The sequence below is a fragment of the Callithrix jacchus genome, chromosome 13 (assembly GCF_049354715.1).
Source record: "Callithrix jacchus isolate 240 chromosome 13, calJac240_pri, whole genome shotgun sequence".
In the NCBI taxonomy this organism is placed as follows: Eukaryota; Metazoa; Chordata; class Mammalia; order Primates; family Cebidae; genus Callithrix; species Callithrix jacchus.
The window spans coordinates 54,100,273-54,122,428 of record NC_133514.1 but is presented as its reverse complement, the minus strand read 5'-3'; the positions used below and the strand labels follow the sequence as shown (position 1 = coordinate 54,122,428).

The 22,156-nt window shown below is 46.6% G+C and overlaps 1 protein-coding gene and 1 long non-coding RNA gene across 9 annotated transcripts in view; one reads left to right on the top strand and one right to left on the bottom strand.

Moving 5' to 3' along the window:
* Nucleotides 1-1,321: 1,321 nt before the first annotated feature.
* LOC100894355 (uncharacterized) overlaps nt 1,322-22,156 on the top strand; it is a 68,865-nt gene continuing 48,030 nt past the window's right edge. The window contains exons 1-3 of one of the 6 annotated variants that reach the window (XR_004732893.3): nt 1,322-1,392; nt 7,634-7,763; nt 15,090-17,639. This is a non-coding gene — a long non-coding RNA (uncharacterized LOC100894355). Of the gene's footprint in view, nt 1,393-7,185; nt 7,260-7,630; nt 7,764-8,206; nt 8,278-15,089; nt 17,640-22,156 lie in introns of those variants that run through there. The other 5 variants (XR_008476002.2, XR_013525309.1, XR_013525310.1 and 2 more) reach the window with 5 other exon arrangements.
* LOC118146841 (urea transporter 1-like) overlaps nt 2,097-22,156 on the bottom strand; it is a 59,627-nt gene continuing 39,567 nt past the window's right edge. For 2 of the 3 annotated variants that reach the window (XM_078346910.1, XM_078346909.1), the window contains one exon: nt 7,965-21,446. Coding sequence is in view for 1 of the 3 variants with exons in the window: in XM_078346908.1 (XP_078203034.1) it covers nt 2,097-3,752 (1,656 nt within the window). In the remaining 2 variants the exon portion in view is untranslated. Of the gene's footprint in view, nt 21,447-22,156 lie in introns of all 3 variants that reach the window. The other variant, XM_078346908.1, reaches the window with a different exon arrangement.

The following is a 22,156-nucleotide window of genomic DNA, read 5'->3' as shown; positions in this document are numbered from 1 at the left end:
CTGACACTAGAATCGTGAAGTCTTTGTTTAAGGATTACTTAAGATGTTTCTTGGATCCTAAATTCCTGTGAAACAGCTGACACAAACCAGGTTGAAGACCCCAGTGAGGAATGGGTCTTCATTTCCCTACCCCATGACTTCACCCTGCATCTTCATTTCCCTACCCCATGACTTCACCCTGCACTCTTCAACCAGTCAACAAACTCCACACTTTGGCCCACTCCAAACTCTTAAAAACCCTAGTCCCAAATTCTTCATGGAGCTGTATTTAAGGTTCCTTCCCATTTCCTTAGTAGGTGGCTCTATAATTAAACCTTTTCCTCTGCTGCAAACTGGTGTCTTGGCATATTGACTTGCTGTGTGCATCAGGCAACCTATTATGGTTACAATAATAGCTTGTTATTGAATTATTGAACAGCCCTTACTGGAAACTATGTATCCTGAATATATGAAGAACTCTTTCAACTCAGCAGTAGAAAGACAAAAGTCCAGTTAAAAATAGGGTGAAAGACTTGAATAGACATTTCTCCAAAGAAGCTATACAAATGGTCAGCAAGCACATGAAAACGTGTTTATGTTGTTACTCACTAGAGAAATTCACATTCAAACCACAATGAGATACCACTTCACTACGACAGTGAAATGCCACTAGGATGACTGTAAGTTTTTTTAAAAGGAAAATAACAAATGTTGGCAAGAACGTGGAGAAATGGAACTCTCATACATTGCTGGGAAGAATATACAATGACACAACTACTGTTAAAAACAGTTTGGCAGTTCCTCAAAAAGTTGAACATGAAGTTACCATAGCACCCAGCAATTTGATTCCTACACATATACTCAAAGGAATTGAAAGCATATGTTCACACAAAAATCTGCACATGAATGCTCATGGCCACGTTATTTACAGCAGCCAAAAACATAAACAACCCGAACAACCATTAACTGATGAATGAATAAACGAACTGTGGTACATCCGCACAACAGAATATTATTCAGTTACAAAAAGGAATGTGTCTGACCTGCCCGGACCCTCGTTGCTTGGACCCCAACGCCCGATCGAATTAAATGAGATGAAGTAAGAGTTCAGGCTTTATTAGGGAATCTCCGGGCAGACTAGACTCGTGCACAGGGGAGAGTCAGCAGTCTCGTGCCAGTTTTCTTTGTCTTGCGGTTTTTATAGGGGTAGTGGAGCTGAGGGAGTGGGAGAGCGGAGGTGGCAGGTAGCGGTTGGTCAGTTTAAACTGCCGGGCGGGAAGTTGGGGGAGAGCTGATGGGGCGGGTGGTGATTGGTTGGGTGGTCGCTGGGCGGGAGGTAGCTGGAGTTGCGCCAGTCGGGGTCTGGGAGAGCTGAGCCGGGAAGCCGGGCAGGGCAAGATGGGAACTTCCCATGTAAGCGTAGAGGGACTTTCCACATGGGGAAGTAAAATACCTTCCATGTGGCTGGGCCCTGGGTGGGGCGGGGGGGGGGTAAGAGAGGCCCAAGGGTCCTCCACCAGACATTCCCAACTCCTTAAAGAGGAAAAAGGGCGGCGGCTGTCTCTCTGGCTACTTCCTGCTGACTTTGGGCGACCAAGGGAAAAGAGATAAGGAGTTAGGTTGGCTGGAGGAGGCTTCACTCGGGCTGGTGGCTTGAGTTGAGGGGCTGGAGTAGCATTTGGTGGATGGTGACTCAAGTTAGTTCTTGTAAACGTCGTTGTAGGAACTGCAGGAAACAAGGAGCAATAAGTAAGATTAGGCAGACAGCTATTAGGGGCCCAAGCAATGGGGATAAGAGGGTATACATGGAGGAAGACCACCATGCCGGGCTTCAGCTGAGAATTTTTGGTTCTGCAAGTTAGTTTTAATTTTCTGGAGGTTTTTGATTCAGGTCTCTACCAGGCCGGATTCATTGATGTAGTAGCAGCACTCCTCTTGTAAAAAGGTACAGGTACCTCCTCGTTCAGCAGTGAGCAGGTCCAGAGCCCTTCGGTTCTGCAAAGCGACTTGGGCAACTGAGGTGATCTGTCATTGGAGAGATGCTAAAGACTCGGCAGAGTCATCAATAGCAGCTTGGAATTGTGAGGTTAGTTGGGCTATGGCCTGGTGAGAGTGGATTAGTGCTCCCCCCCGCCAATCCAGCCACAAGTGCTGCGCTTGCGAGGGAGAGGCCCATGGCTAGAGGTAGAAATGCGGCCCGTCGGGTGCAGTGGAGTGGTGCCTGCAGCATTTGGAATTCGGCTGAGGAGTATACAGTAAGTCAAGGGACTAAGGTTACTGGGAGACATAAGAGGGTTGAGGATTGGCCGGTGTAGAGGGTTTTTGTTACACCAAAAAAAAGTTCCCTGTGGGGCTGTTAGATTAGTGGTTACCAGTATGGTTTTGTTACAGTTGGGGTAGTTTCGGCCTAGGGAATGGCATATTGGCAGCTGCGTAAAATCAGGTGGAGTGTAGAGGTTTACTTCCTTGATGGGGGAGAAGGGAGAAGTTGAGGCTGAAGGGTTGAGAGGGATAGGGTAGGGGACTGTGATGAAGGGAGTCTGTCCTAAGGAGGCACACATGAGGCATGAGGTTAGGTCAGTTAATCCTGAGATGTTAGCTAACTTGATTCCTTCTTTGAGGAAGGTTAGCCAGGAAAACGGAGACGAGTGTGGTTGCAGTTGGGTATTTAGGGATTGTTCTTGTAGGCTAATAGCAGAATGGACTTGGTGTGCCGTACGTACATATGGCGAAGGGGGGGTTGAAAGAAGGAAGGGGCGACCATACAGCAGCTCAAATGGGCTAAGCTGCGATGGGCCCCGAGGGCTTGCTCTTAACCTGGCGAGGGCGATAGGGAGTAAAGTGACCCAGGATTGGCGGAGCTCAAGCATAAGTTTGGTTAGATGTTCTTTGATGAGGTCATTGGCCTGCTCCACCTTACCAGAGGACTGGGGATGGTAAGCGGTATGTAGCTTCCACTGAATTCCTAGAGAGGTAGAAACAGCATTAGTAACTTTGGAGGTGAAAGCTGGGCCGTTGTCCGACTGTATGGTGGCTGGGAGTCCAAAGCGTGGTATGATGTCTTGAATGAGATGAGTGGCTACTGTTCCCGCAGACTCAGAGGCTGTGGGGTAAGCTTCGATCCAGCCTGAAAAAGTGTCAACAATGGTTAGCAGATATCGGTATTGCTTGTGCTTTGGCATGTGGGTAAAATCGATTTGCCAGTCCTGGCCAGGTAGGAACCGGCATAGTTGATGAAGCTGGCGCCGAGGATGACAGGAACCCTGGGAGTTAGTTCTTGCGCAGACAGTACAGGAGGACTGGACTTCCTGTATGGTACTGAGGAGGTGGTGGGGGTGAAAAAGTGGGCTGAGGAACTGGTATAGAGCTTTAGGTCCGATGTGGAGGGAGTTGTGAATGTCTCGGATTATTTGGTACCTTTGTTTTTCGGGGAGGATAAGGAGGTTATGCTTGAAGGCCCAGTCGTCTTTGAATTGGATGTTGGGCGTGGATTGAAGGTTGGTGAGTTCAGTGGGAGAGTATTGAGGGCTGTACGTTTTGGAAAGGAAGCAGAGGGTGGTAGGAGGGGCCTTTTCCTTAGCTGTGGCTTTGGCAACTGAGTCAGCAAAGGCATTTCCCCGAGCCACAGGAGTTTGGATGGATTGGTGTCCCCGGTAGTGAATGATGGCTACCTTGCTGGGGAGCTGGATTGCCTGAATGAGTTGAGAAATGAGCTTTCCATTGAGAACAGGGGTACCTTTAGTGGTAAGAAAACCCCGTTCCTTCCATATCATGCAATGTGAATGGGCAATGAGGAAGGCATATTTGGAGTCTGTGTAAATGTTTACAGTTTTCCCGGTTGCCCAGATTAACGCTCAAGTGAGAGCAACTAATTCAGCTTTCTGAGAGGTGGTTCCTGGGGGTAAGGGCTGTGTTTCAATAACGTTAGTGTCCGTGACAATGGCATAGGTAGCCTTTCGGGGTCCTGGGGTGTTGAGGGCTGAACTGCCATGGACGTAGAGGGTAACCGAGGCTGTTGGTATGGGCTGGTCAGCTAAATCTGGGCGCGGAGACTGGCTGAACTTAAGAATTTCCAAGCACAAGTGTTGTGCTGGAGGCTCCGAGGAGAGGGGGACAAGGGTGGCAGGGTTTAGAGGGGGACAGTGTGAGAGGGTGATAGTAGGGTTTTCAATGAACAGCAGGTGTAGAAGTTGAAGTCGGGAGGGTCCGAGATGGGACAAAGCTTGGTGAGTGAGTAGGTCGACGAGTCGGTGTGGGGAAAAAACCTGGAGAGGGTGGTGCAGGTTAAGTTTTAGAGCCTCGGTGGTGAGGGTAGCCGCAGCTACGAGAGCCCGTAAGCATGGCTGCCATCCCCGTACAGTGGGGTCTAGTTGTTTAGACAGGTAGGCTATTGGCAGGAGGGTAGGACCTATTGGTTGAGCAAGGACCCCCACCGCCGTAAGCTGTTTTTCCTCTGTGTATAGGTGAAAAGGTTTGTTCGGGTTGGGTAAGGCTAGACTGGTGGTTGTGTATAGGGCCGCAAGGAGGGCCCTGAAGGCCTGGTTAACAGTTCCTTGGGAAGACAAGGGTCCCATGGGGGCCTGTTTGGCCGTGTGGTAGAGCGGCTTGGCTAGGAGTGCGAAGTTAGGCACCCAGTGTCGGAAGAACCCTACCAGACCCAAGAAGGAGAGGATTTCGTTTGCTGAGGTAGGAGGTTGGAGGGCCTTGAGGGCCTGCAATCTATCAGTAGTAATTGCTCGGTATTTGGGGGTAATTTGCAGCCCTAGATACGTGACAGAGGGGGTAGCTATCTGTGCCTTGGCAGGTGACACCCGGTACCCTTTGTTGCCTATAAAATTTAGTAGAGTTGTGGTAGCTGAGAGGCATTTGTGGCAGGATGGGGAGTAAATTAGAATGTTATCTACGTATTGAAGCAGACGGTACGGGGCAATGTTGCAATCTTGTAAGTCAGCAGCTAATGCCTGACCGAACAGGTGGGGGCTGCCTCGGAATCCCTGAGGGAGGACAGTCCATGTGAGCTGTTGGGATGTGTTAGAGACAGGGTCTTCCCAGGTGAAAGTGAATAGGAAATAGGACTCAGGGTGTAGGGGAATGGTGAAGAAAGCATCCTTTAGATCTAGCACTGAGAAGTGGGTAGTGGTAGGTGGGATGTGGGAGAGGATGGTGTACGCGTTCGGGACTACTGGGTGTACAGGTATGACGGCCGTGTTGATGAGGCGGAGGTCTTGGACTAGTCTATACTGGCCAGAAGGTTTTTGTACCGGCAAAATGGGAGTGTTGCAGGGAGAGTTAATGGGAATTAGCAGACCTTGGGCTTTGAGCTTTTCTATGATAGGACGAAGACCTAGGCGGTTAGCTTTGGAAATTGGGAACTGGGGGCGGGCAGGAAAAGAGGAAGGGTCTCTTAGACAAATGCGTACAGGCTGGTGGTGGGAGGCTACAGTTGGAGTACTGGTGTCCCAGACTTGGGGACGAACGTCAGGGAGAAGTTGGGTGGGTTGGCAGGGGGTTGGTGGGTCTACGACAAGGGAGAGGAGGAAGGCATTGGTGTGAGGAAAGACGATAGCCGCCTGTAATTTGGCTAAGATGTCTCGTCCCAGAAGGGGTACTGGACATGAGGGAATTACTAGAAAGGGGTGTGTAAATATAGAGGAGTTAAAAGAACACGTGAGTGGAGAGGTTTGGCGGGGAGTGGAGGGAGTTCTGTTAATCCCCATGACAGAGACCCGGGAAGGGAGAGTTTTTCCAGGATAAGTGGGAAGCACGGAGAAGGTAGCCCCGGTGTCAAGCAAGAAGGAGACACTTTTACCCGCTACCTTGAGCTTAACCCTGGGCTCGGCAAGGGTAACCGGGGTTGGAGAGCCAGGGCCCTGCTAGTTGTCCACTAGTCCCAACAGTTCTGGAAACAGAGAGTTTTGGATGCCTGGTTCCTGGACAGCACGGACAGGTCCCAAGCCTCCAGTGACCGCCTCCTGCTGTCCAGTATGCCGGTCCGGAGAGACCGGGACCCTGGACGAGCTGGGACAGTCAGACTTCCAGTGCCCCACAAGTTGGCAGATGGGACAGGGCTTAGTAGGTGGACGAGGCTGGGGACAGGCTTTAGACCAGTGTCCTTCTTTTCCACATTTAAAACACGCACCCGGAGGAGTGCGGGAATCGCTTTTGGTTTCCTGCCGGCCTTAGGGCTGCTACTAGAGCCTGGGTTTGTAGAGTGACTTTCTGCTTCATTCGGGCTTGGCGGGCTGCCTCAGCTATGTCTTCTCTTGCATTAAAAACCTTAAAGGCCATCTTTACCAGGTCCTGTATGGGGGTTTCTGGACCGTCCTCCACTTTTCTTAGTTTCTTTCGGATATCAGGGGTTGACTGGGAGATAAAATGGGAGGCTAGGACAGTGGCCCCATTCCGGGAGGCAGGGTCTAACCGGGTATAACGGACTAGTGCTTCCTGCAAGCGGGTGAGGAAAAGGGCGGGGTTCTCATCAGGTAGCTGGGTGATTTCCCTTAGTTTATCATAGTTTACAACTTTGTTAGATACAGTATCCATTCCCCTGAGGAGGTATCTAATCATGCGGTCTCTCTTGGGTATATTAGACCCTCGACTAGCCTGATAGTCCCATTGGGGGTCTTCATTTGGGATTACTTCGGGGCCCAGGGGGACCTGGTTATCTATAGCATGATCTTTATCTGCCTGGTGTCTGGCTGCAGTGAGGATGCGCTCGTGCTCCTCTGCAGTGAGGGTGGAGGTACAAATAATGCGAATATCATACCAAGTGAGGCTGTATGCCTGAGTAAGATATTGGAATTCCTTGATATATGTGGAGGGGTCCGCTGAGAATGAACCGAGCCATCGCTCGATTTGCGACAGATCCTGGAGTGAAAAGGGAACATGGACCCTAACTAAGCCCTCAGTACCTGCTACTTCTTGGAGAGGGGCTAGGATAGTTGGTTGGTGAGAGCGGGTGTGGGCTGCCACCGGGGAGGGAAGGGGAAGTGCGGCCTCCGAGGGAGGAGGCCCAGAGGGAGTGGAGGAAGGAAAAGGTAAGGCCTCCGAGGTAGGAGGCGCAGAGGGAGTGGGGGAAGGGCAAGTGGCTGACGGCGACTGGTTGCCAAGGTTGGCGGGAGGGGACAGATGTTCAGGCAGATCCTCTGATGAAGAGTAAGGAAGAGGAGAGGTAGTGGGGGGAGATTTACGAGGGGTGCGGGCCAAGAGGATTTGATGTGTGGAGCAGGAAGAGCAAAGATCAGGACGGGAACGGAGATCCCAGAAAGCCTGAACGTAAGGTATTTCACGGTCCTTGCCAGTCTGGCGACAGAAATTATCCAGATCCTGAAGTATGTTGAAATCAAAAGTGCCAGTCGGAGGCCAATATGACTGGTTATCAAGTTTGTACTGGGGCCAAGCGACCTGGGATAAGAATACGAGTTTTTTCTTGCACAGAGTTTGCGAGTATCCCAGTCTGGAAAAGTTTAGAAGCAAGCACCCTAAAGGGGTGTTTGGGTTGGCTTTAGACTCTGCGTTCCCCATGGCTGGACGACAAACCCCCCAGTGCCGGATAGGGAAGAGGCAAGGAGAGGGCGTCCCCACTCGTTGCAATCCCTACGGATTATGGTTAGTGAAGTTAACAGTCAGAGAGGCATCCCCATCTGTCTGCCAGCTTCGCAGGATGACTCCAGGAGCCAGGCAGAGGACTACCTCGGCTCGGCCGAGTCTAGGGCGAGGCGTCCAGAAGGTTTAGCACCGGAAGGTTAATCGCCGTGGCCACTAGAGAGGGAAAAGAAAATGAGGTAGGTAAAATCTTACCTTATTCAGAGTCTTGCAGTGGCGAGGCAGGCAGACCGGGGTTGAGAGGGAGGCCGCGGCCTGGGCCCCGAGGGCCAGGTACCAGACCGGCCACCCTTCTCCTGGGTTTCCGGCACCAGTTGTCTGACCTGCCCGGACCCTCGTTGCTTGGACCCCAAGGCCTGATCGAATTAAACGAGACGAAGTAAGAGTTCAGGCTTTATTAGGGAGTCTCTGGGCAGACTAGACTCGTGCACGGGGGAGAGTCAGCAGTCTCGCGCCGGTTTTCTTTGTCTTGCGGTTTTTATAGGGGTAGTGGAGCTGAGGGAGTGGGAGAGCCGAGGTGGTGGGTAGCGGTTGGTCAGTTTAAACTGCCGGGTAGGAAGTTGGGGGAGAGCTGATGGGGCGGGTGGTGATTGGTTGGGTGGTCGCTGGGCGGGAGGTAGCTGGAGTTGCGCCAGTCGGGGTCTGGGAGAGCTGAGCCGGGAAGCCGGGCAGGGCAAGATGGGAACTTCCCATGTAAGCGGAGAGGGACTTTCCACATGGGGAAGTAAAATACCTTCCATGTGGCTGGGCCCTGGGTGGGGCGGGGGGGGGTAAGAGAGGCCCAAGGGTCCTCCACCAGACAGAATGGAGTGCTGATTCATGCTACAACAGGAATGAACCTTCAAAACATTATGCTACATGAAAGAGGCCAGACACTAGAGGTCACATAGCCAATGATTTCATTCATGCAAAATGTCCAAAATAGGCAAATCCAAAGAGATGGAAAATAGATTAGTGGTTGCCAGGGAACAGGCAGGGGGAAAAGAAGTGACTGCTTATGGTTTCCATGGTCTCCTCTTGAAGTGATGGAAATGATTTGAAATTAGACAGTGGTCATGGTTGCACATCATTGTGACTATAATAAAAGACCATGAGATTGTACACTTTAAAATGATGTATTTTATGTGAATTTTTATCTCAATAAAAAAATTGCAAAAAAAGGAATTAAGAAAGTAAAAACAGGCAGGACATGATGACTCACACCTGTAATATCAGCACTTTGGGAGGCCAAGGCAGGAGGACCACTTGAGGCCAAGAGTTCAAGATCAGCCTGGCCAACATGATGAAACCCCATCTCTACCAAAAATACAAAAATTAGCTGACCATGGTGACAGCACCTGTAACCCCAGCTACTCAGGAGGCTGAGGCATAAGAATCCCTTGAATCCAGGAGGCAGAAGCTGCAGTGAGCTAAGATTACACTACTGCACTCCAGCCTGAGTGACAGATTGAGACTCTGTCTCAAAAAAAAAAAAGGGATGGCTGATTAGGAACAGCTAAGGATTGGAGCTCCCAGTGAAAGCATGGAGGGTGAGTGGACACTGCATTTCCAGATGGATTTTTATTGCCCACAGACCAGGATATTCCTAGGCAGAGGAGCCCCATGGGTTACCGGTGTGGCTGGTTTGGCTGGTGCAGCTGTTTTGCTGGCACCCCAGTGTGGTGGTTCTCCATACAAAATACACAGGTCTGGGTGCTGTTCTGGGTGGCATTTGGAGCTCCTTGGAGACAGAGTCACCCATACATCTGATTAAAAAGGGGACTGAAACATGGAGCCAGGCCAGGAGACTCCCAGGCAAAAAAGCGCCACAAATCTCAGCGTGGCTGTTTCAGCCAGTGCAGTGGGTCACCACATGGGAAATCACACAGATCACAGTGCCTTTTCAACAGGTGACTGGAACACCTGGGAGACAGAGTCCACCATTCAACTAAAAAACCAAAAGAAGGGGGCCTCTGAGGCAGGGAGCTAGGTGATCAGGCTCAGCTGGTCCCACTCCCACAAAAAAACAGCAATCAGAAACGCTCTGGATTGAGAGTTTCACAGCAAGCACAGCTGAACCTGAGACAGTCCAGCTATGTGGGGGAGGGGCGTCTGCCATTACCAAGGCAGTTCACCACTATGGAGGTAGTTTGCCATTGCTGAGGCAGCCTGCCATTGCCAAGGCAGCCCCCCATTACAGAGAGAGTCCAACATTATAGAGGTGGGCCACCATTGCTGAGGCAGTTCTAACTACACCCATATAAACATGACTGCAGGGAAGTTCACACAGCAGCTTAGCAGAGCCCAAAGCAGCTCAGCAAAGTCTCTGCAGGCAGACAGTGACTAGGCTGCCTCCTTCCTGGGCAGGGCAGCCCTGAAAAAAGCCAGCAGCACAACAGAAACTCAAAAATAAAGCCCTAACTCCCCAGGGCAGAACACCTGGAGAAAAAAAGGGAGGGGTTTATGAGTTCATCTGCAGCAGACTTAAATGTACCTGCCCAGTAGCTCTGAATGAACAACAGAGTTCACAGCTCAGCACTGGAGCTCCTATAAAGGGCAGACTGTCTCCTCAAGCAGCTCCCTGACCCCCATATATCCAGAGTCACCTCATAAAGGAGAGCTCAGACTGAAATTTGGCAGGTATCCTTCTGGGACAAAGATAGCAGAAGAATAAACTGGCAGGAACCCTTACTGTTCTGCAGCTGCTGCATGTGATCCCCAGGCAAGCAGAGCATGGAATGGACCTCAGCAGTCCTACAGAATAAAATCTTTGAGAACAAGCAAGTACTCAGAGATTTCATCATCACCAGGCCTGCTTTACAAGAGGTCCTGAAAGAGGCACTAAACATAGAAAAGAACAACCAGTACCAGCCACTCCAAAAACATACCAAAAGGTAAACAGCATCAACACAATGAAGAAACTGCATCACCTAACGGGCAAAACAGCCAGCTAGCATCAAAATGGCAGGATCAAATTCACACATAACAATATTAACCCTAAATGTAAATGGGCTAAATGCCCCAATCAAAAGACACAGACTGGCAAATTGGATAAAAAGCCAAAACCCATCAGTGTGCTGTATCCAGGAAACCCATCTCACATGCAAGGATACACAAAGGCTCAAAATAAAGAGATGGAGGAAGATTTGCCAAGCAAATGGAGAGCAAAAAAATCAGGAGTTGCAATTCTCGTCTCTGATAAAATAGACTTCAAACCCAGAAAGATCAAAAAAGACAAAGAGGATATTACATAATGGTAAAAGGATCAATGCAACAATAAGAGCTAATGATCCTAAATATATATGCACCCCATACAGGAGCACCCAGATACATAGGCAAGTTCTTAATGACTTACAAAGAGACTTAGACTCCCACACAATAATACTGGGAGACTTTAACACCCCATTGTCAATATTAGACAAATCAACGAGAAAGAAAATTAACAAGGATATCAAGGACTTGAACTCAGACCTGGACCAAGCAAACCTAATAGACATATACAGAACTCTCCACCCCAAATCCACAGAATATACATTCTTCTCAGCACCACATCGCACCTACTCTAAAGTTGACCACATAATTGGAAGTAAATCACTCCTCAGCAAATGCAAAAGAATGGAAATCATAACAAACAGTCATCTCTCAGACCACAGTGCAATCAAGTTAGAACTCAGAATTCAGAAACTAACTCAGAACCACACAGCTTCATGGAAACTGAACAACTGGCTCTTGAATGTTGACTGGACAAACAATGAAATGAAGGCAGAAATAAAGATATTCTTCCAAACAAACAAGAATGAAAACACAACATACCAGAAACTCTGGGACACATTTAAAGCAGTCTCTAGAGGAAAATATATAGCAATAAGGGCCCACATGAGAAGCAAGGAGAGATCTAAAATCAACATGCTATTGTCAAAATTTAAAGAGCTAGAGGAGGAAGATAAAAAAAAAAAACTCAAAAGCCAGCAGAAGACAAGAAATAACTAAGATCAGAGCACATCTGAAGGAGATAGAGACACAAAAAAACCCTTCAAAAACATCAATAAATCCAGGAGCTGGTTTTTCGAAAAGATCAACAAAATAGACAGACCATTAGCCAGATTAATAAAAAAGAAAAGAGAAAAGAATCAAATAGATGCAATAAAAAGCAATAAGGGGATATCACAACAGATTCCACAGAAATACAAACCATCATCAGAGATTATTACAAACATCTCTATGCAAATAAACTGGTAAACCTGGAATTCAGGATAAATTCCTGAACACTTGCATCCTCCGAAGCCTAAACCAGGAAGAAGTCAAAACCCTGAATAGACCAATAACAAGGTCTGAAGTTGAGGCAGCAATTAAGATTCTAACACCCAAAAAAAGCCCAGGTCCAGATGGGTTCATAGCCGAATTCTACCAGACATACAAAGAGGAGCTGGTACCATTCCTTCTGAAACTATTCCAAACAATCCAAAAAGAGGGAATCCTTCCCAAATCACTTTATGAGACCAATATCAGCCTGATACCAAAATCTGGCAGAGACTCAGCAAGAAAAGAAAACTTCAGGCCAATATCCATGATGAACATAGATGCAAAAATCTTCAATAAAATACTGGCAAACCGATTGCAACAGCACATGGAAAAGCTTATCCACCACGATCAAGTAGGATTCATCCCAGGGATGCAAGGCTGGTTCAACATACCCAAGTCTATAAACATAATTCACCACATAAACAGAACCAAAAACAAAAACCACATGATTATCTCAATTGATGCAGAGAAGCCCTTAAACAAAATTCAACAGGCCTTTGTGCTAAAAACTCTCAATAAACTGGGTATTGATGGAAAGTATCTCAAATAATAAAAGCTATTTACAGTAATCCCACAGCCAATATCATACTGAATGGGCAAAACCTGGGATTCCCTCTGAAATCTGGCACTAGACAAGGATGCCCTCTCTCACCACTCCTATTCAACAGAGTATTGGAAGTTCTAGCCCGAGCATTCAGGCAAGAAAAAGAAATAAAGGGTATTCAAATAGGAAAGGAGAAAGTCAAATTGTCTCTATTTGCAGATGACATTATTGTATATGTAGAAGACCCCATTGTCTCAGCGCCAAATCTCCTGAAACTGATAAGCAACTTCAGCATAGTTTCAGGATACAAAATCAATGTGCAAAAATCACAAGCATTCCCATACACCAATAACAGACTTAAAGAGAACCACATCAAGAACGAACTGCCATTCACATTACCACAAAGAGAATAAAATACCTAGGAATACAACTAACAAGGAACGTAAAGGACCTCTTCAAGGAGAACTACAAGCCACTGCTCAATGAAATAAGAGAGGACACAAACAGATGGAGAAACATTCCATGTTCATGGTTAGGAAGAATCAATATCGTGAAAATGGCCATTCTGCCCAAAGTAATTTACAATTAAATGCTATCCCCATCAAGCTACCAATGACCTTCTTCACAGAACTGGAAAAAACCACCTTAAACTGCACATGCAATCAACAGACAGCCCGCATAGCCAAGTCAATTCTAAGCAAAAAAAAAACAAAGCAAGAGGCATCACACTACCAGACTTCAAACTATACTACAAGGACACAGTATTCAAAACAGTATGGTACTGGTACCAAAACAGAGATATAGAGCATTGGAACAGAACAGAGGCCTCAGAGGTAACACCACACATCTACAACCATCTGATCTTTGACAAAGCTGACAAAAACAAGCAATGGGGAAAGGAGTCCCTGTTTAATAAATGATGTTGGGAAAACTGGCTAGCCATGTGCAGAAAGCAGAAACTGGACCCCTTCCTGTCACCTTACACTAAAATTCACTCCAGATGGATTAAAGACTTAAACATAAGACCTAACACCATAAAAACCCTAGAAGAAAATCTAGGCAAAACCATTCAGGACATAGGCGTAGGCAAGGACTTCATGACCCAAACACCAAAAGCATTGGCAACAAATGCCAAAACAGACAACTGGGACCTAATCAAACTCCACAGCTTCTGCACAGCAAAACAAGCAGTGATTAGAGTGAATCGGCAACCAACAGAATGGGAAAAAAGTTTTGCAATCTACTCATCTGACAAAGGGCTGATATCCAGAATCTACTAAGAACTAAAACAGATTTACAAGAAAAAAACAAGCCCATTCAAAAGAGGGCAAAGGATATTAACAGACACTTTACAAAAGAAGACATATATGAGGTCAATAATCATATGAAAAAATGCTCATCATCACTGGTCATTAGAGAAACGCAAATCAAAACTACATTGAGATACCATCTCACTTCAGTTAGAATGGCAATCATTAAAAAATCTGGAGACAACAGATGCTAGAGAAGATGTGGAGAAATAGGAACACTTTTACACTGTTGGTTGGAGTGTAAATTAGTTCAACCATTGTGGAAGACAGTCTGGTGATTCCTCAAGGATATAGAAATAGCAATTCCATTTGACCCAGCAATCCCATTACTGGGTATATATCCAAAGGATTATAAATTGTTCTACTATAAGGACACATGCACATGAATGTTCATTGCAGCACTGTTTACAATAGCAAAGACCTGGAACCAACTCAAATGCCCATCGATGATAGACTGGACAGGGAAAATGTGGCACATATACACCATGGAATATTATGCAGCCATAAAAAATGATAAGTTCATGTCCTTTGTAGGAAACCATCATTCTCAGCAAACTGACACAAGAACAGAAAATGAAATACTGCATGTTCTCACTCATAGGCGGGTGTTGAACAATGAGAACACATGGACACAGGGAGGGGAGCATCACACACTGGGATCTTTTGGGGGAAATAGGGGAGGGACAGTGGGGGTTGGGGAGTTGGGGAGAGATAGCATGGTGAGAAATGCCAGATATAGGTGATGGGGAGGAAGGCAGCAAATCACACTGCCACGTGTGTACCTATGCAACAATCTTGCATGTTCTTCACATGTATCCCCAAACCTAAAATGCAATTTTAAAAAAAAAGCAAAAACACAAAAAAGCAGAGAAGTTTCTCCAACTGCAATCAGAAAAAAAGGCAGAAGGAGAAACAAGAGAGATTCACAGCATGAGAAAGATTTAATACACCATTGGTTTGAAGAAGGAAAGGGCAAGATGACAAGGAACACAGGTGGCCTTAAGGAGCTGCAGAAGCCCTGTGTGACAACCAGCAAGGAAACAGGGACCTCAGTCCTGCAGCCACAAGGAACCAAATTATACCAACAACCTGAATGAGCTTTGGCAGAGATTCACCCGCAGAGCCTCTAATGGAATGCTCGCCTGCTGACAGCTTGATTTCAGCTTTGTGAGACTCTAGGCAGAGGACCCAGACAAGCCCCACTGCACCCACCCTTTGAACTGCGGGATAATAATGAATATTGTTTTAAGCTACTAAATTTGTGGCAATCTGTTAGGGCAGCAGTAGAAAACTAACACATTGATAGAAAATAAGTTTCTAAGAAATCAATGTATTAGTTTTCTATTGCTGACAGATTGCCACAAATTTAGTATCTTACAGAAAAGCGGTTTGGTTGGACATAGCATCCCTGAATCATTTTATCTGGGTGCTAGTTGCAGCATGGGCATGGATAGGAATGCCCAGTGAAGGAGAAAAGGCAAGAAGAAGACAAGGAAGGAGGTGAGTATAGGGCCATGGGGACTGCTTCATTACATGGTCTGACAGAAAGCCACCAACAGGACAAGGAGCCATGAGGCTCAAGAAGAGGAATGTAGTGCTGTGTTACGGTCATTGCTTTGATCAATGCTGTCTTGGACATCAGAATACACTCTAGCTAATTTAAATAAAAGACATGTATTAAAAGTCACTAGCAATTCATAGAATTGTTAGGAAAAGCAAGGACACAGAGGCTAGGCTGAGCTTCCAGGAATAACTGTCAGAGGAGCTGCTGCCTCTGCCATCATCAGGGAGTCATTGATCTGGAAGCTATGTCCCTGCTATCAGCTGGAGAACCTTCCTGCCCCACTGCAATGCACACCAGCAAAAAGCGATGCCTCTAGCCCTGCCTTCCTGCCCAGCATCTCAGTTTCAAATAACAGTCTCAGAGAGGCGTCTGATGGGTGGAATTGAAACCTCAACTGGAAACAGTGGACAGGGAATATGGAAAATGTCATTTTTAGCTTTCTCCCTGCTGCCAAGAAGGTATGCAAAGCAGAAATAGAATGAATGCTGAATGAGTCAGCCCACAGTATCTTCCTCAGAAGGAAAAGAAGGCCTGTGTTTCAAGGAGGGAGTGGTTAGGCTGGCAGTGTCAGACGATGCTGAAAGAGCCAATGAGCCTTTCTGGAATTTAGTGATGGCAGGACACCTCAACAAAGCTGAACCAGTGCATTCACGGAAGTGGAGTCCTTGAAGAATGAATGTAAAATAAGAATATGAGGACAACACGTATCATCAAGTGTTTTCAGAAACTTGGCTGTACAGAGATGAAAGAGACAGGGCAGAGCTGCAGGGGTGAGGGGTGTGAAGGGACAACACAGAGTCATTTTCCCTTCTTCTCCTTTGACTCGGGTTGGTTTGGTTTCTAGATATCTAAAAACCTATGAGAAAGTCGTTTGAGGCAGGAATTGGATAAAAAGATAAAATAGATCATTAGAAGGGGGAAAGGGCTAATCCATACAGTGAGGTTTCTGAGAAGGCAGCTGGGGTGGGGGCAGGGAGGCCTAGAGCACAGGTGGAGAGTGAGCCTGGTGTGGAGTTAGCTGATTCTCCCCAGAGCAAGACGAGGATGTGGAGGGTGGAAGCGGCCTCACAGACATGGTAGGAGAAAGACAGGCACTGCCATCTGGTAGCTTATATTTTCTCTGTGAAGTGGGATGCTCAGTCATTGGCTGAGAGGGAGGAGGAGGAGTGGGCAGCTGAGAGAGAGGAGAGGATCCGCTCGATGGCTCCTCTGGAGAGTGAGAGGGCGAGGGGGGCCACAGACACAGCAAGGGGTGAGCATCACACCCTGTGAGCATGGCAGGACCTGCGCGCTGGTGTGTGGCACTCCTGGAGCAGAAGCTATACACAACACACACACACACACACACACACACACAGAGAGACAAACACAGATGCAGACATACAGACATGCACACACACAGACACACAGAGACAGACACACACAGAGACACATATACAGACACACACACAGACATAGAAACACAGACACACATATACACAGAAACACAGACATAGACCCACACACACAGAAACACACAGACCCCCCTACACACGGGCACACAGACATACATATGTATGATACTTGGGTTTTTGCCAGATGGGTACAACACAAAGAAAACATGAGCTGGGGAGTTGGTTCTGTGAACGCCTAGCTGGTTTGAGAGGAAAACAGAAAGGTAAGGGTTGAGGGAGTGGGAGAAACAGAGGCTGTGGCACCACTTCAAACCAGGTGGCACCAAGAGCCTGTGTGGCAAGGGAGAGGGGAGGAGGGGAAGCAAATTTCGGGACAAGAGGCACTGAGAGTGCCTCTGATGACTTAGGGAGATGCAGTATTTTGAATGATTTCTGTTTTCCAGATCCTATAATAGACTCAATGATAACCCCAGGGAAATTCTAATAATGGCGATGACACATCCACAGGTGACAGATTTACCAAGAAACCTAAGCTGCAGGGCCTGTCACCTGCAGGCCCTGCGAGGGGCACTAGCAATTTTTGTAATTGTTATTTTGCATATATGCACAAGCTTCAGGACCCACAAAGCTTAGGTTCACCCATGGGCCCCTCCATGGGCCTTGGGAGAGGACGTGCAAGTAAGAAACACCAGTTAAAGGTTCCTCAGCATCACGGCATCTCCATCCCATCACAACATCTAACTACTGAAAGAAATGAGCATCTGTCTGAAGTTTCCACTCATATGCATATGTGTATGGCATAGACTTTTAGATACTCCTAACCAACAGAATATGACCAACGTGATGGGGTGTGACTCCCAGGATTATGCAGTTATACAAGATTTGGTCTCCTTGAAAGGTTTGAAGAAGCCAGCTACCATGAGGTCTACATCCACAAGGAAATACATTCTTTCCACACTTCGGTGAGTTTGGAAGCAGATCCCTACCCATGGGAGTCTCCAGATCAGGACCCTATTGCAGTTTTGCTGAGGACCCAACTAGGCTGTGCCCAGACACCTGCCCCACAGAAACAGAGAATAAATGTGGGTTATTTTAAGCCACTGAGTTTACAGTGATTTGTTATGCAGCATTGAAAAATGGATACAATAAGTAAACATAAGGATAATAGCACTTGCTTTGCTGGGTTGATATAGGGATTCCAGGGGCGATGTGAATGTGCTGCTGTGGTTTGAATGTCTATGACCCTCCAATATTCAGGTGTTGGAAGGTTTACCACCCTGGAGCAGAGAATGGCCCTCAGCAGATACTGAATCAGCTGGTGCCTTGACCTTGGACTTCCAGCCTCCAGAACTGTGAGATAGAAGTTTCTGTTCTTTATAAATGACCCAGCCTCAGGTGTTTTGTTATAGCTGCAGGCGCAGACTAAGATAGTGGCCAACACAATTCTAGGTGCCTGGCGAATGCTTCTCTTCTGCCCCTTCAGAGACAGAAGTTCTATAAGAAACAATAGTTAGAGTGAGAAGCAACTCATCCCAACTCAGGAATGGCAGAAGCAGATTTTGAATAATGAGTGGGATGTTGATTTGTGGAGAATGGCACAAAAGGAACTCCACACAGAAGAAATAGCAAAGCAAAGGGAAAGAGTCACAGAAGTGAATAGCATTGCCAGTAACCACAAGTAAGACAGTGCAGCCAGGGTAGGTTTTGCTGGTCAATGTCATGAGAAAACCAACAAGGTGGTTTGGGATGAGGTCATGGAAAGATTTCAACATGAAGCTAAGGAAATCTTAATATTTTAAATTAACCTGCACCTTTTATTTCCAACTTAAATCTGAAAGTAGATTTACTTATGTTTAAATACAATTTGCCAATTGCAGAGTTCATCGTCATAAAAGTTTAAGTTTGATGCTGTTTACTTGGGTAAAAATGGTATTTAAATAATAGTAAGAATTTTTTAAAAATCTTTCTTATATATTCATCTATCCATTGTGAATCTGTGTGTGGAAGTATACGTATGCAGTGTCTGTGTGTGTCTGTCTGTGGGGGGTATGTGGTGTGCATATGTTTGGTGTCCATGTCTGCATGTGTCATGTGATATACATGTGTGAGTGTGTGTGTATATGGCATAATGTGGTGTGTGTGTGTGTGTGTGGTGTGTGGGTGTGCAATGTCTGTGTGTGTGTTCTGTTCTGTGGGCATGTGTGCAATGTTTGTGTGGTGTGTGTGGTATGGTATGGAATATGTGTCTGGTATTTGTGTGTCTGTCTCTGTGAAGGGTGTGTATATGTGATGTGTGTGTGTGCTGTGTGTGGGTTTGGTGTCTGTGTCTGTGCATCCGTGTGTGATGTATTGTGTGTGTGTGTGTGTGTGTGTGTGTGTGTGTGTGGCAGCTATGGGAAGGTGTTCCTCAGATCTGCAACTGCAGGGAGTGTGACTGAGCCAATAGTCCAGCTGCTGCGCTCTGAGATGCATTGCTGCATTTGCGCCAAGACCCTGCTTCCCTGATGGCAGCCTTCCCTGGCAGCCTTATGGACAACTTTGGCTCAAGGATTGGGCGACAGCCTTGCTGAGCTCTGAGCACTGCAGAGCAGCCTGGGGCTTCCGTCTAAACTTCCTCCTTCCGTCCTCCTTCACTCATGGCCAGGCTTGCCTTGCAGCCTGATGGCTCTTCCTGTCTCCTCAGCTGCCTCCTCGCTGCCTCTTACAGGTCTTTCCCCTAATGAATTTCCAGCACAATCAATCCCATCGTGCATCTGCTTCTGGAAGGACCCAGAATAATGCAGTGGGGACAGAAATGGGTTGAGAAACAGGCAGGAAGCTGAGATGTGGAATGGGCCTACTCACTCTAGCAGGTGGAGAGGTTGCAATTCTGGCTGGGAGATGGGTCATTTCGAGTCCCTGGCCTAAGGCTCCAGACTTGACCAGTAGTGGCCTGTCACATGTTCTGGGAGGGGATAATGTGGCTTGTGCCATGATGTAGTCATTTTAAGAATACAAGTGGGAAAATGCCTACAGAAAAAAGGCAGAGTGGGCTGGATCTCACTAAGCTGTTTTGATGTACTCAGAGGAAAGAGAGACAAATGCCTGTTCATGCAGGGCCCTGTGACAGCTGACAAAGAGGCTTCCATCTCCCACAGAGGAGGAAGAGACACACAGCTGAGAGCAGGCTGAGGACCTGATTATTAGAGTCATGGAGCTCCAGAGAGTTTTAAGTACTCGGCCAAGGCAGGTCTGTTATGTAAAGGTCAGTGCCCTTGTGGGGAAAACCTAGGATCCTAAATATGGTATAGGGCTATGTAGGTCCTGGCTACCAGATCACCCCTGAAGATCTGAACTCTACTCCCCGCCTGGCCCCTTGGGCTTGTGGAGGTGGCCCATCTCTTCCTAGGATGGTCTAGCATTCCCGCTAAGCTGGCAGATGCTTGCAGAACCCCCACACCCACCAATGCAGCAAATGCCTCCTCTCCTGACTTCAGGGATGTGTATTTGCAAAGACATTCAGTGTTAGAAGAGAAGGTGAAGGAATGGAGTCTGATCGTGAGACCTGCTCCTGCGTTAGACAATGCTGGGAGCAATACTTCACTACCTTCTCCATTAAATTCTTGCTCTTGGAAAATAACACTGTGAACCAATTAAAGTAGCTTCTTATCAAAACTAACAGCTTGCTCATAAAGGCTCACTTCAAGACCCTCATCTCAGTGGGGCATAGTGACACCTGTAGTCTCAGTGCTTTGGGAGGCGGGGATGAGAGGACTACTTGAGGCCAGGAGTTCAAGACCAACCTGGGCAACATAGTGAGACTCCATTTCCACAAAAATAAAAACTAAAAAATTACCTGGATGTGGTGCCATGCCTGTAATCCTAGCCACTCAGGAGACAGAGACAGAAAGATAGCATGAGCCCAGGAGTTTGAGGCTGTAGTGAGCTCTGATGGCACCACTGTACTCTAGTCTAGGTGACAAAGTGAGACTCTATTTCAAAACAAAACAAAGACAAGACCCTCACCTCCTTGTGTTCACCTCTTTAAGCCTATTATATGTTAATTTTGCCCAATCTCATCTCACTTCTTGCCTTGCAAGACATGCCTTAAAATCACAGAATCTGGGCGGTAACAGCCTCTAACACCCTTTCCCAATGTCTCTGTTTACAGCTGATTCTCAGAGTCTAACAATGTAGTATTCTCCTGACTGCTGTAGGTCTAATACACTTAGATTTGCTTAATCAACAGATTTTTCTGGTGGCCCCTTTGGAAAAACAATAATTAACACAAAATAGACCTGGATAATAATAAATAGAATAAATTTAACATACTAGACATCTCTCACTATAGTTTATTATCTATATTAATTTATTATTATCCATGTACTGACCTGTTCTACCTACGATGTGTCCAGCCTGAGTCAGTTCCAATCCACCCACCTTCTCAACAGGGAAAACGTAAGACACATTTAAGAAATGAATGTCAGTGGATGAACCTGGATTCCATCATTCTCAGCAAACTGACACAAGAACAGAAAGTGAAATACCGCATGTTCTCACTCATAGGCGGGTGTTGAACAATGAGAACACATGGACAGAGGGAGGGGAGCACTACACACTGGGGGCTGTTGGGGGGAATAGGGGAGGGGACAGCGGGGGCTGGGGAGTTGGGGAGAGATAGCATGGGGAGAAATGCCAGATATAGGTGAAGGGGAGGAAGGCAGCAAATCACACTGCCATGTGTGTACCTATGCAGCGATCTTGCATGTTCTTCACATGTACCCCAGAACCTAAAATGCAATAAAAAAAAGAAATGAATGTCAATCTGAGAATGGAATCTAATCCTGAAATATATAAATGAATGTTTTTCACATTTCAGATTTAAAGAAACAGTTGTTGCCGCACCCACAGGAGGAAATAATGATTTTTTTTCCTCCTACAAGGGTTAATTGATTAACTCTGCCCTGTTTGTTTTACTTAAAATGTTACACGCTTTGCATTTATTCAGTTGATTAAGATTTATCTTGCTTAGTAAATGACTAACTTTTGGCTGGCCTTTTTAGGTTCTGAAATAGCTGTCAGGTCTCTATTTGTATGTATTAGAGATAGGAAGAACAGTATCCGGTACGCCTAGGCTGTTCGAGCACTTAGAGGAAAGATGAGATTTTGACAGGAATGTTCCTGTTGCTGGAGGCAGACTTTGGCCCCACTGACAAGAGGTTTCCTTGTTCAAATTGGTCATTTGGGAATTATTGTAATTACTCTGGCAAAGGAAGAAAACAAACCTATCAAAAGACTTTATTTGTTGCTGTTATTTATGACTTTAAAATGTATTTTTATGGGTTTTAAAATATGTTCATGCTATAATAGGTGTTAAAACGAACAGACATAATAACTTCTCCCACATACTGCTCCTGTCTCAAATACAAATTCTGCACAAACATTTGCAAATTATGCACAAATTCTACTCCCTGCTCTATGGATACTCTCTGAAAATTGA